The following is a 14573-nucleotide window of genomic DNA, read 5'->3' on the forward strand; positions in this document are numbered from 1 at the left end:
TAGGAGCTACGTTAAAATCTCTTCAGGATGAAGACATAAAACCCGGGGGAGAGAGCTCGGAGTTAACGAAGCTGCGGCAGAGGCACCCGGCGCACCGGTCCCCACTGTGCTGGGCGGCTGCCGGCCCAGCAGCACCGGTTCCCACGTTGCGCCGCGCCGATTCCCACGCTGTTCCCGCGCACCCTGGGGCCGTGCCGCTGCCCCGGGCGCTCCCCGGCGCCGACAGAGCAGGGCACGGGCCCTGGCCCCGCTGCGGCGCTGCCCGTGATTTTTATTATCCAGATTCAATAACGGCAAACAGCTCCGAGCTGTCTGTGCTCCCTGGGAGGTGACTTACCATCCGCTAACAGAGCCGAGAAATCAAATTAGCCCCGGCTTTGCACTCTCTCTTTGCTTGACACGACTATTGGCAGCCGAGGGGGAGTTCATCAGGGCCGCGCACTAATTCTTATCTTGTTTAAGTGACTCCGCGCTGCCATCTGATGCAATTTGCACCGCGCCGCCGCCAAAGGCTCCAATTCCTGCCTATCCACCTTGCCATCAGTCCCATTAATGGGAAATTTCTTCAGGGAAAGCTGCATCGCCGCGCTGACTGCGCGCGCTGGAACAACAACAACAAAAGCCGGAGCGAAACCCAAACCGGGAACGAGGCCCTGCCGGCTGCGAGGTGCCACCTCGCACCGCCCCGGTCCCTCTTTGCCACAGTGCTTGGAGCCGCCCTGCACCTCCGGCTCTGCCGTTGTGCGGCGTGCAGCCGCGTAGCGCCGCGGAGGAGACTCCTGCGCTCAGCGCGCACCTCCAGGCTGAGAAGGTGTCGGATCAGAATGCCAAGTGTCTGCGGCTCCACGGCAGCACCGCGCTGCAGGGGAGAAGAGAGAGGAAGAGTTGCATCGTGCCTGTGCTTAAACTGGAAAAAAAAAGAAAAGCTCTAACAGCACCTAGGATAAAGCCTGTAAATTCAATCACACGGCTGCAGACAACACCTGAGCAGCACATTTTTGCTTTGAATCATATGGGACCAAGTGTGGCTTTAGGCCTTGCTTGCTCAAAGACATTGAGTATCTGTTTCATCCACGCGGTGAGGTTGCCAGGTTTGTGCAGCCCGCGCATGCTGTGAGCACACCTGGTTGCAGTGCATTGGGAGCGTGTGGCCGGGCCGGGGCTGCAGCCGGCCAGGCTGGTCCCGAGGCCGTGGGAACCTAAATCCTTCATTCTCTGAAGCCACCCGTGCAAATGCAAATTGTTCCAACTAAAATAAAACATTGTTTTGACTCATGCTAGAAATTTTGGGTTCAAACCTGAGCCTTTGCTTATATCGAAATGCTCTGCCTGTGACCCACGTTACCGACCTCTGCAAGGCCTGTCCTGGAGCAGCGGCTCTCCAAGGGACTTGAATCCAACTGTAAAACTGCATGAGGCTGCCCAACTTTAAAAGTTCCTCCCTTTTTTGCCCCAAAAGAACAATAAATCCATCAAAAAATCAGGAAGCGCGTATAACCAAGGCAGTTATAAAGGGCATCAAGAGCCTGCTCAGTCCCCCCCTGCATCGGTAATTGCTCCCAGAGCAATTTTTCAGCCAGTTTGTCTATGATCACACACAGGAGAACAGGGTCAAAGCAGTTTCTTAGCTGGAGGCCGACCACAATTGCACGGATGAGCCACCCGCGAGCCATCCTTCCTGGCCCCGGTCCGTAACGCGGGTTTGGCCGCCTGCATGCACAGGCACCCGTGCAGTACACACCGCAATGGAGCAATGAACTTTCTTCCAGAAAACCTCACTCTACTTTTGTCCAATGCGCTAACAGAAGTAAGGCAACATTATCCCGATTAGATTACAAAGTCAGCATCAGCGCTTCTATCTATAACCAAAATTAGGGAGAGGCTGTGTGCCGAGCGGCGCCACGGGAGCCCCTGGGCTGCGGCGCTGCACTGCTGCCCGGGACCGCGAGCAGCCGGGGCGCCTTCCCCTTCCACCCTCCCCTCCTGAAACTTGATGCGGCCGAGGAGACTGATTGCAAGATTAATTAGGCATTTTCAGAAACCCAGTGGTTGGGGGAAAGCGAACAAAAAGGGCTGGCTGCTCTCCTGTTCGGCTGGCGTATCCGCAGCGGAGAGGACAGGGAGAGCCAGGCGACGAGGGCGGGCGGCAGCGGCTGAGCACGGGAGCACCCGCTTGCACGTGCGGCGCTGCTGGGGGCCCGAGCGGTGAGGGAGACCCGCGCTGCGGGACCATGGCGCATGCTGTGCTCCGAGTACTCCTCGCCCTGCTACCGCTCGCCGCAATGCTCCAACACGGAGGTAAGGAAACTTGCGGGGAAGTTTGAAAGGTTGGGGAGGATCATGCGCTACTAAAAGACATGTTGGAATACCTTAATAAAACCCTAGCAGCTGTATACAGCATGCAAAAGCTACGTTTTTAAAGACATATTGTTCTTGAAAAGCTACGTACCTGGGAAAGAGCAACCTTGGGTTGTCTCTGAGGCACTGCGGGTCTGAGCAGTGCTGGTGGCACCGGCTACGAGGGGAGGGAGCGGTGCCGGTGGCTGTGGCACGGTAACGGGGTATTTTAACCCCGTGCAGAATTTTGGGCTCATCAGTGCAAGGCTTCAAAGCACTTCCAAAGTGTTCAGAGCTTGAGCTTGTTCAGATGGGAAAGACCAAGAAAGGGAAACACAATAGTCTGTCTGTCTGTATCTCTCTCTAGAACTTGCTGCCTAAGCACTTAACCTGAAAAATGCATTTCTCTAATAATGTTTCGGTCCTCATAACGCAGGACTGGATTTTTTTGGATGACAGTGCACAGAGATGATGCTGTGGCTATAGTTCATGACCTTAGCTCCACACAGCACAAAAGTAACCACAAAACTGTTAGTGAGCAATTATTAGTTTCATTGCTTACCTTCCTCCAGCAATGGTAGCAAAATCATTGCACCATTTTGTGCCACTGCAACTGCCAATTTTCGGCAGGTTTGTAACTCAGCTCTTTGGGTGTGCTGCAGACAGGGCAGAGAGCCTCCTCCAGCGGAAGCCACCGCCGACTCCAAAACCTTGTCTGGTTGCTAGCGCTAAAGTGGAGGGATGATGCTCTTGCACACACGGTGCCCGGAGCGAGGGGAGGTGGGGGATCCCCGCGGCACGGCATGGTGCAGTGCAGCCCGCCAGGCGCCTGGCCGTGTGCAAGGTCCACGTGCTGCCCGCGGGAAAGGGCAGCAGTGGCGACTGCCCTGGTCTGGCAGGACCAGGTACTTCACACCACAGCACAGCTGCAACGCGTCTCGCTCCTACTGCGCAGCACCTGTGCAGGCAGCAAGCGTGCAAACACCTGCAAGGGGGGGAAATGCAGCCTCCCCATTTAGCAGTACGGACCCAAAGCCTTTGCTTGCCCCCTGCCCTCCCTAAAGATATCTCAGTAAAATAAAAAATGAAATGGCAACTGCCTTGAGCCGCTAGAGGCTGCGGCGGCAAAGTCAATGGCAGGCTGAACGGGAGAGGCAGTTTTAGCCAACTTTTCACAGAAAACTCAAAGCAAATCCACACGCAGGGAAGATGTGGGTCATGCAGGAGATTTCAGGCGCGTGCCCGTCAGTCTTACCTTAGTTCAGCTGAAGGGAAAAAGCCAGAAAAAGACAAAGGTTTTGTCCTGACTTTTTTAAAGCTTTAAATTAACAATCAGATTTTTAAAGATAACAGTCCACTCCACACTTTATGCCATTTGCATTATGGTGTTTCAGAAACTCGGTAACAAAATATTCATTGCAGGACAAAATAAACATCTAACTGCATTATTTGGAGGTTTCTTCTGCTGGTTTTAACCTTATGAGTGTCAGTTTTTGAGCTATGGCATATCGAGCACCAAGGACATATCTATTTCTAGCTTAGGCGCGCAGCCGACGCGTCCCCCTTACGCGCAGCGCGGGAGGCAAAGCTGCTGCCAGCAGAGGATGGGGCCGGACAGGTCGCTGCGCCCAACAGTCTCCACCAGGCACGCGCAGAGCGGGATGCCCGCTCGTATCCCTGATCCCAGCCAGATCCGCTCTCTCCAAGGCAATTTTTCGCCGCCACCAACCCCCCCGGCTCGCGCTGCCAAGTGGCACCGAAGACGAGCTCTTGCGAGCCGGCAGCTGCGGCTCCGGGGGCCGCTTGGGCAGGGACGCGAGCGCCGGGGCACCGGCGCTTGTTTTCCTCCTGTCACCTAATGACTCTGCCTTGCTCCCCCCTGCGGCGCTGGATGAGGGTCGTGCGCCCGGCCGGCTCGGAGGTATTATGCATCGCCTGCAAAGGTGGAGGGGCCGGGGCTGTTGGCTTTTTTAGTTTAAAGGCAAGATTGAAGTTCCCTTCCTGAGCTTTCCCCGAGTTCCTGCAGATCTATTCCAATTAGCCCGTTCACCAGCGCCGAGAGGCCCCGGTGCCAGCTGCGTGGGAGAGAGCTGCAGCGAGGGGGTGCAGCTCCGGCTCGGCTCGGACGCCGCCGCTTGCCTCGCGGCACCGACTGCGGCCGCGACGGCAATTTGCAACGCGATTAGCGCTCGCAGCATTAGCAGAGATCGTTTCCACAGGAAGCAGGTACCAAGATACCAATCAGTCTAATTATTAAAAACCGCTCCTTTTTAGTGATAAAGCGAGTTCAGTCCTACCTAGAGGTGCCAAACTGACGACACGCAGCCGCCGACTCGGCCCCGTGCCGCAGCAGGGCAGTGCAGGGCCGCGAGAGCACACGCCACGTGCAGGTTCACGCCGTGCCCCGCGAATCCTTCTCCAGCCCCAGGCGCTAAGGAACACCGACTGAAAAATAAACACAAGGTGGAAGTCTGCGGTCTGTCTCCTGCTGGACCTTCCAGTGAGGGACTGATCTAGATATTATTTATATCACAAATTCCAGCAGAGAAAGGGATCTCCCTTGTGCAAGGCACCGTAAGACCCATAGCAGCAGATTGTCCTTGCACCAAAGTCTTTGCCATCTAGGCAGACAGGAGACACCAGGGTGAAAGCAAGGGATCATCTCCGAGACACAGATGTGAAATCATCTCCCCAGGATGACACGTGCCACTGGCGGCAGGTGCATTCGGGGCCCACTCGCGGACCACAGCCAAGAGCTCGTCTTCACCCACCGCGTTTCTGCTGTGGCTGGGGCCAGTCCCGTTCCCCCTGCGCCCACAGGAGCGAGGGCAGCACACGCAGACCTTCCCAGCATCGCACGGAGGCATGGGGGCAGCAAAGATGGGTTAAGGAACAGATAGATACTTGGCTGATAGCCAAAAAACCCAGCTGTCCTAGAGTTGCTTTCCAAGAGAAACTCCGACTGCAGCAACTTTGGCCAGCAGCACTTGGAAGCATCTGCGACGCACAAAGCACTCGGGGGCCTGATCCAAAGCCCAGTGGCGTACATGGCAAGGCCCCGCTGAGATTAATGGTTTTCTCATTAAAGGTTAATGACATTAACCTTTTTTTCTTGTTGTAGACATACTTTGTTCTTTTTCATTCCATAACGAATGAATTTAGCATCCTGGTTCATCTTTAACTGTGGCTTTCTCCAGCCTCATAGTAAAGAAAAAATACCCATGAAAATAGTAACTATTAGAGAAGTTTTCTCAGGACAGCGGTTCTCTCACAGTGTCCCAGTGCTGCTGCCCGGGGATCCTGACACCGAGCTCGGAGAATGGGAAGGTGACAGCCCGTCAGATGTTACATTGTAGGGTGGGAGCCAGGGGAAGGTCACAGAGAAAGCTGTGTACATAGTAGGAGAAGATATCAATAAAGCGTTAGATCATGTTTCTTGGTGGCAATCTTGTTCCCATCAAGCTACCGGTACTTTGACTGGAAAATCCCAAACCAAAAGCAAGCAAGGTGTGTCACCTAGCAGTGCCTTGTGCTCTGCGACAGTCTGCAGGGCAACTGCAGGCTCGAGGACATCTGCACCAGGTCAGACCCATGACAAAGCCTTTTTCCTTTTCCCTCGCAGCTACCCATGCAGGGAGCAGGACGTCAGGGCCCGGCAAGCCCACCCTGCTCCGGCTCTCTGACCACCTGCTGGCTCACTACGAGAAAGGCGTTCGGCCAGTTCGGGACTGGCGAATGGCCACCAACGTGGCCATTGATGTCATGGTGTACGCCATCCTCAGCGTGGTGAGTCCACTGCCGCTGCCCCGCTTTGCCCAGGACAATAACCTGTGTGCAAATTTTGCCCCATAATGTCTCTTCATCTGCATTAGCAGCAGCTGGAGTTAGCACCAGGAACATGCACAACACCCTTTGCCAATCATATATTCTCTTTCCTTATTCCCACAGGATGAAAAAAACCAGGTGCTGACTACGTATATCTGGTACAGACAGGTGAGCAGATGAGACCTTCCCAAGCGACCCCTTCCTCGCCAGGGCCTGTGCAGCCCCAAGCTGCCACCGCCAGAGCGGAGCACTCGCAGTGACAAGCATCAGCGTTGTGCTGCTGCTGCAGCAGCCCTGGGGCTGCTTTCTGCAGAGGGTACTCGCGTCCCTCGGGGGAGAGCAGGCTGCTCACACACACATGAGGAAGGCAGGCTACTGCCCCCCAGCACTGACGTTTGCCTGGCTTGGTATCCCAGCTTCTGTTACCAGAAAATGGTTCTGGCCTGATGGCTCCTTGGAAAATTGGGGCCAGCTGCTTTGGAGGCAGGAGTGCAAGAAAGCTGTGGGGTGCTGAACTGAACAGAAAAGATCTCCTTTGCACCCACACAGAGCTGGCTCCCCCTTTGGCCAAACGTAGCATCCTCACTTCTTCAGCTATCTACTTGCCTCAGTGTTTTCCATTCCTTGTGACTGCCTAGTTATCAGGTCAGCTAATTCACCTTCAGGTGAGGATGCAACCCACACGCCACCTGAGGCACAGTCAGGGCCACATGGTCTCAAGAGGATGAGGGAACCGCAAATCTGCTCTAGTCCTGGAGGGGATGCGTGTAGGGACCGTGATGTCACCCAGGGACAGCTAGCACCCAGGGAAGGCAAAGGTGTCTCCACGAACACGCATCTCGTTGCTAATGTCCCAGCTTAACACAGTGAAGTCAAACCTATCTCAAGGGGTAACAAGACTTCTGCAGGGCATGAAACTCAGGGGTTACAGATGTGACTTTCATAACTCCATGCTTCTCACAGGTTGGGCAGGGGTGATAAGGAGAAGCAGCCTTCACTTCCTCTGCTGCACAGCCCTGGAGATTCATTTCTGTGGCAGGGTACTAGCATGGAGTTTGGATCTGGAAAGGGCTGGAACCGACCTTGATCTCTAAGCCCCCTTTTGTCTTGCCCCTGCAGCACTGGATCGATGAGTTTCTTCAGTGGGACCCAGCGCACTTTGACAACGTAACGCGGATCTCCCTCCCCACCGAGAGCATCTGGGTGCCTGATATCAACATCAACGAGTTGTAAGTGCAGCAAAACTCTTGGGTTCTCCTCACCTTATTGCACGGGACCATGAGAGAAAGCCTGGGGATTTAACTCCCCTCTCCCAACATGAGCACACACATGCACTTCACCTCTTGCTTTGTATTCCCAGCACAGAACTGGCAGTAGCCCCACATCCGGTAAGCTGCAGATGGGGAAACGGCTTGGGAGTTGGGACATTTCCAATGCTGGCTAACCATAAACATTTGTAATTACCCACACTGTGCCGGGGGTGGAATTCAGATATTTGGAGAAAGGCTTTGTTAAGGAAGCACAATGCAAGGGCAGCTGCAGAGCTGCCAGCCCTTCCCGCAAAGCAGGCCATTGTCCTTCCCCTCCCCCAGCTCCTGCTAGCATTTAAGGTGTTTTCACAGTCTCGTGCTGCAGCCACCCTTAAAACCACCGATAGCTCCAAAAGGCAAAGGCGCAAATGCTCCTTGGGTTGGTCTCAGAGTGGCCAACAGCATGGGGAGCACTGCACTGCTCGGAAGTGGGCATGCTACCACAGAGTGGAGCTCTCCCTTCCCGACCCTTTCCTCCAGCCTTGAGTTATTTCCAAAAATGATTAGCAGAATAGCACAACAACTTCCCAGCTCCTGGGCCATTACTGCCCCAAACACAGCTCACCAGGAGGAGCCCGTTCTGCTCACAGTCATGTCCAAAGTGTTCCCTAGCCTTGGTCTCTGTTCCTTGTGCCCTTCAGCGTGGACGTTGGGAAGTCCCCCAACATTCCCTATGTCTATGTTCACCACTACGGAGAAGTCTGGAACCTCAAACCCATCCAGGTGATGACTGCCTGCAGCCTGGATATCTACAATTTCCCCTTTGACGTCCAGAACTGCTCGCTCACATTCACTAGCTGGCTGCACAACAGTAAGTGCTGGGACCACTGTAGCTGCGGGCCCTGCCTGGGGCAGCCTTGGAAAGGGGAAACAAGGCAGGGATGGGGTGGTGACCTGCTCCTGCTGGAGAAGGGTTATCAAGCTGTCACAAAATGCACTAGGCATTGATGCAGTTGTTCTGGTGGGGAGCCGGGCTTTGCCTCCACCGAGTTGTGTTGACATGGGCAGGGGGAGCTTGGCAGGGCCAAGAGTGCTCCTGCGGCATCCAGGGAGCTAAGTGGAGACACGGGGGACAGCAAGGGGTGCACGATTGCCCTTACCTGCTGGCAAATCCAGGCCTGGTTTGTCCATGCTGAGGCTGCTGCCACTCCTCTGTCTGAGGCAGACATTGCACTGGTCCTCTTGAGGACAGGAGCTGATGAGGAGAGGCATCAGAGAGCAAGCGTGTCTCCTGTATGTTAGCTCAATGCAGAAGATGCATCGTCCCTCTAGATGGCCCTAGTGGATAGGGAATGTATGCAGCCCAACTGTTCCACAAGTGCAAGGAGAGAGGAGAAATACCGCCCTGCATGGAGGCGTTCAGTGCTCCCAGACGTATACAGCTGGCATGGAGCGCACCTGCACTTCTGTCCTCACCTCTCTTCTGCCCCCCAGTCCATGACCTCAACCTCTCGCTGTGGCGGCAGCCGGAGCTGGTGAAATTTGATAAGAGCGTCTTCATGAACCAGGGCGAGTGGGAGCTGCTCTACGTACTCAGCCACTTCCAGGAGTTCAGCGTCGAGGGCAGTGACAGCTACGCTGAGATGAAGTTCTACGTAAGGGCCTTCACCTCACCACGGTGCGGGAGGGAGGGAGGGAAGAGAAACCCTGCACTGTGGGAGGCAAATGCTACCTATTCCGCTTTGGCCACTGCTGTTCTCACAGATGAGGCACTAACGCGGGATTTGCCCTCAAGGGCAGTTCAGCCCAGTTCCCATGGCTTCATAACTGAGGTGCTCCATGCTGGCAGTGCTTCCGCCAGCTAGCAGAGCTCCTTCCTGCAAGCAGGAGGCCCCTGGAGCCCTTCACCTGACTCCATTAACACTCAGTTCTGCACTCCATCCTTGCCTGGCTTAGTGGAGAGCCACACTAGCTCCAGCCTTCACTTCAAATGGGGGTCTTCCCTGCAATAAACCCCTCCTGTCTCTCCCTCTGCCCTGGCAGGTAGTTATCCGGAGACGTCCCCTCTTCTATGCTGTCAGCCTGCTGCTCCCCAGCATCTTCTTGATGGTTATGGACATTGTGGGCTTCTACCTACCTCCCAACAGCGGCGAGAGGGTCTCTTTCAAGATCACCCTCCTGCTGGGCTACTCAGTCTTCCTAATCATTGTATCTGACACACTTCCAGCTACTGCTATTGGCACACCATTGATAGGTATGACAGTTTTGGGCCTGGAGCAGCAGAAGCTGCTGCACTGTACATAGACCAAAGCTCTCCTAGAGAAGTGGGCAGGGATGTTCAGGCCCTGCCTGCTCTGTGCAGAATCTAGAGAATGTGCTGGCCTTGCAGGCCACTCACCTCACTGATTTCTCCACAGGTGTCTATTTTGTGGTGTGCATGGCATTGCTTGTCATCAGCCTCACGGAGACCACCCTCATTGTGCACCTAGTGCACAAGCAGGACCTGCAGCCACATGTTCCTGACTGGGTGAAGCACTTGTTGCTGGAAAGAGCCACTGTCCTGCTCTGTATCCGGGACAGGAACAAATTCATCCACAGCAAGACACGGAGCTCGGACATCTCCAGGCACATGGAGAATAATGACAGCACAGGTAAGGGCTGGACACAGGGCTGCCACAGAGAGCAGAAGAGGACTGGGCCCCAGGTAGCCACAAGCCCAAAGCTAGTCTAATTGCATATTACCAGAATTTGCAAAATTTGCAGATTTCTAAATAATCTTCTCTATTGGTGCTCCGAGCAACAGAAACAGACATCCCACACCCATCTCTTGGGAAGGCCCCACACAGAGTCCCTGTCATGCCCAGAGGTGTGATGCAGCACAGCTCAGGTGCACCCAGCACTGCTGGAGTTTCACCAGTGCCAGGGCGAGACTGTCAGAAATCTGTATTTCACAAACAGCTCCTCTCTCCAGAGCACAATCTCCTGACCTGGCACACCAAATGTCAGCCAAGCAGGACCCTTCCTTTCCTCCAAGCCAAATACAACCCTTTTACCTTCCAGGCTCCCATGCAAGCCAGTGCCCCTGAGCTGTGTTTCCAGCAGTCTAAGGAGTGGAGGGCAGGGCTGGATTCAGCGTGGCTCATGCATGGCAATCCAGTCATCGAGCTCATGTGCAGAAAGACAGGTGTGAACAACCTTCCCAGCATCTAAACAGGCTTTTCTTGCTTTTCTCTCTTAATCCTGCAGCCGGGCTGAACCACTACAGCTGTGAGGATCTCCGAGAGGGTGAGGTGGCAGTGGGCACCAGGTCCATGCCTGCCTTTCCTGCTGAGGCTGAGGGCTCTCCACTCATGCACAGCCTCCTGCGTGAGATCACCACCATCCGCCAGTTCCTTGAGAAACGTGAGGAGTTTCACCATGTGGCCCATGAGTGGCTGCAAGTGGGCTACGTGTTGGATGTGCTGCTCTTCCGGGCATACCTGGTGGCTATCCTGGCCTACAGCATCACGCTGGGCACCCTCTGGTCTGTGTGGCAGTACGCCTGAGCTGCGCCTGCCCTTCAGGGCAGGAGAGACGGGGATCTCCGGCGCTGCTCCCCAGTCCCCACGCTCAGACTCACCCGCGCTTCTGACCACAGAGACCCACGTTGGCGCAGCTCTCGGCTTCCCGCAGCTCTGGAGCGGCGTCGGAGCACGCGTGCGAGGGCTCGGGCGCGGCGGGGGCGGCGTGCGGGGCCTCGCGGGCAGCTGCCCGGGGCGGTGCGGGGCGGTGCGGTGTTGTGCGGTGCCCCCGGCCGGGCGCCGCCGCCCCGCGCGGCCCGGGCGCCGCTTCAGCACCGCGGACAGCGTCCCGCTCCGCTGCGCGCCGCGCCCGCCGGGCGGTGCTTCCCCGCGCCAGGCCGGGCACCGCCGAGCGCGGCGCGCCGGGAGCCGAGGCGGCCTGCGAGGGAGCAGGGGGGCACCGGGGGCCCTCTCCGCCCTCTGCCTTCCCCCAGGGCTCCCTCTTGCTCCAGCTGCCGTCTCCGGCCACCCGGCTCCTTCCCAATTGCACCTTCCCTCGTGTCACCGTGCCTCTCCCTGCAGAGGGGCACAGTCCTGCCAGCTGCTCTGCCCTCGGCACGGGGCTGCTCTCACTAACTCCGTCAGCCCAGCACAAGCATGGGAGGCCACGGGCTTGCTTCTCATCACCATTGCTTGCTGTTTCATGAGAGACAGCTCAACGTATTTCTCTCCCCCCCCACCTGGCTGTTTTGCATGCTTGACCAGCAGGTCCCCTCCATATTCCTGCCCAGCATTGTAGAAACTGGGGGACAACTAACAGGGTGGTGACAGTCAGTGCCGAATAAATTCCAGAGCAAAGCAGACTGCCTCCATAGGAACGAAGCGCTGGAAGGGACTGCCGGGGTACCAGTCCCAGGCCCTGCTGCTGCAGACTTCCACTGCCGTCATAAACAGCCACACTCCCTCTCTCCACCACTGCCAAGGCAGAGGCATGAAGCTGCTGTCTAGCAGGAGAGAAAAGAACCATCTTCCCCATCCCAGACAGAGCAGCAGGACTGGGATTTGTGCCAGAACTGTAGGCAGCTGATCTGTGCAACATGATACTACACCTGTTTCAGAGCTGATGCTGTTAAGGCAGCCGTGATGACCACAGAGAGAAAGTGAAACACCGGTGGCATTTTCTGGGAGGTTCCTGGCTCTGCCATATTTGCCTAAAAGCTGGTAATAGCACAGACATGCCCTTCACACTGGCAACTTACCTGAGCAACCTGAGCAACCTGAGCAGCCACCATCCTTGGAAAGGCTGGAGATGAAGGGAGGCCCATCCTGTTTCCTTGCATTTGTGCTAGCGTTGGAGACTGCAAGTGGTAGGAGAACATGGCCATCACAGCACCAACTCTCCTGTTGCCATTCCCAAGCCCACCAGCCCTGAGCCAATGGCCCAACTCACCCTCCCAGAGCCTTCACCTGCAGGAAAACTGCTGCTGAGTGACAGGAGGGCTCTGGGATGGGTGGAGCAGGCTCCTGGCAGCACTGGCCTGTGCTAATGTGCTGATGGTCTGTAAGCGGCTGGCTATTGATGAGGTGTCCAGTTAAAGAGTTCGTGAGACACTAAATCAGCCCATTGATCCTACCGAGATCGATGGTGCTACAGACCTGATCACTGCAGCGGGCAATTAACACCCTCTGGAATGAGCCGCCTTCATGTAACATCAAATGCTCCAACAGACAAATCCAATGGGCCCATTGAACCGGGCTTGTGACACCTCCTGGCCCTGCAAAGCCTCAAGTAGAGGGCACGGGGGGGACGGGGTTGGCTGGGCTGCTGAGCAAGCCCCCTTGGCCTTCGCCTGCCCGTGAGAACACCCCAGGCTTGCTGCCTGCCCCATCCTCCCAGCACTGGGCAACTCCGGGGTGCAACAAGGAGACCCGCCGTGCCCCAGGTGTCCACACCAGAAGAGCTGTTCTCTGCCCCAGAGCTGGCTGCCTTGGCAGAGGGACCAACAGCTGGCAGCCTTAAGGCTGCTCCCCCTCCACCTTCACTGCTTCAACGGGTGCTGCTCTTAGCAGGGATGTCCTGCTCCCCCCAGTGATGTAAGCAAGACAGCCTCTCCCGCCAGTGCCCGAAGCACTGTCCACAGCCCTGTCCACCCTGCTGCAGGTGCCCAGGGAAGCACCTCACTGCTCCCAGGGCAGGCACCTTGGCTCTCACCTTCCTGCATTAAATGACAGTCTGCATTATGGTGGCCCACCTTGGTCGCTGGCTGGGAGCTCAAGTCCTCAAGCATTCCCTGTCCTAGAGAGCAGTTCTGTGCATAACCTGAACACCCTTGCGAAGCTGCTCACCCTCTGCTGGTCCAAAGATCCCCATGGAAAACAAGTCTGCCCAAGTTGGAGAAAGGGTCTGGGTTCTTCCTTCAAGATGCCTTTCCCTCTCGATGTTTTGGGAAGTGCTGCAATCAGGAAAAGTTACAGGCTTCTTTCCAAGATCATGAGTCTGGATTTTCCTCTCAAAAAAAAAAAAAAATCAATAAATCTGAATCTAATCTACTAATAAAGGTTTAATGAGGACATAATGTTGATGGAACAGAACATTGTTGCAGCATAATCACTCCCAGCTGCTGTGTGAATGTGCAGACAAAGGCCCAGTCCTATGACAATTTCCCCGTTATAACAACTCCTTTGTATGAGGCCAAATGCTGCAGAAGGATTTCATCCCCTCCCTTTTAGGAGGGACGGTGCAGATAGCAGGTTGCTTGAACTAGGAGCACCTCTACGAGACACTTCCCCGGCTGCCCCAAACACCCCCAGGAAGCTTTGCTGCGAGGGAGCTCTCGGAGGCCGCTGGCCAAAGCCTGCGCCCAGCCTCGGCTGGCACCTCCAGTGCTCCCAGCACTCGGGAGCCACCCGCCAAGCCACGGAGGCACGATGTCCCGAGCCAAAATCCCGCCTGGCGCCTTCCGGGGCCATGCCGCGCTGATGCCGCGACGGGAACCCCGGCGCAGGGGCCTGCACGGAAAGGGCCGGCGCGCAAGCAGCAGCCCGGCACATTTCATCCATCATTAAAAAAATAAGTAACGCTTTACATTAAGTGACTCTAATTGCACTGTAGCTTCCACGTAATTAACGCTTAACTGCATCTTAATTTCCGCGCGGGCGGCGCGGGCCCACGCTGCAGGGCAGGCAGCGCCGGCGCCCGGCGCGGCTGCTGCGCAGGGGGAGTCGGGTGCAGCCGCCGGCCTGGGGGCCGCCGCAGCCCCCGCGCGCCCCGCTGCCGGAGCGGCGCTCAGCGCAGCGCCATGCAGCGCGCAGCGGCATAAAAGCAGTGCAGACTTTGCTGTTAATGTAGTCAGTAAATAAATAAAGGAGGGCTTAAGCTTAGTGTACAGCAATCAGTTTAGAACTACAGGATAATTAACACAGCGGGGGGCCGGACTACTCTGTAGTCAGGTTTAAATGAACGAGTTCACTTTCATTGAGGCAAACTTGCTCAGCTCCCTGGTGAGCCACGCGCACAGGCAGCAGCGGCAGCGCGGGGCGGCGCACACATCCGCACGTACCCGCGTGCACCCACACGGACCCGCACGGACCCCAGGGCTGCCCGATCCCCAGCTCCTCCCTGCGAGGAGTCGCCTCCACCAAACCCCACAGAAGAGTGGGG

The 14573-nt window shown here is 56.2% G+C and overlaps 1 protein-coding gene across 1 annotated transcript; it reads left to right on the top strand.

Moving 5' to 3' along the window:
* Positions 1-2231: 2231 nt before the first annotated feature.
* On the top strand, positions 2232-10957 carry LOC106485170 (5-hydroxytryptamine receptor 3A-like). Its single transcript, XM_067310006.1, has 9 exons — positions 2232-2298; positions 5960-6123; positions 6286-6330; positions 7282-7391; positions 8114-8283; positions 8907-9067; positions 9456-9666; positions 9830-10063; positions 10659-10957. The coding sequence occupies exons 1-9, from the start codon at positions 2232-2234 to the stop codon at positions 10955-10957; spliced, it is 1461 nt and encodes a 486-aa protein (XP_067166107.1).
* The last annotated feature ends 3616 nt before the right edge of the window (positions 10958-14573 follow it).

This window comes from Apteryx mantelli, chromosome 23, assembly GCF_036417845.1.
Source record: "Apteryx mantelli isolate bAptMan1 chromosome 23, bAptMan1.hap1, whole genome shotgun sequence".
Classification (NCBI taxonomy): Eukaryota; Metazoa; Chordata; class Aves; order Apterygiformes; family Apterygidae; genus Apteryx; species Apteryx mantelli.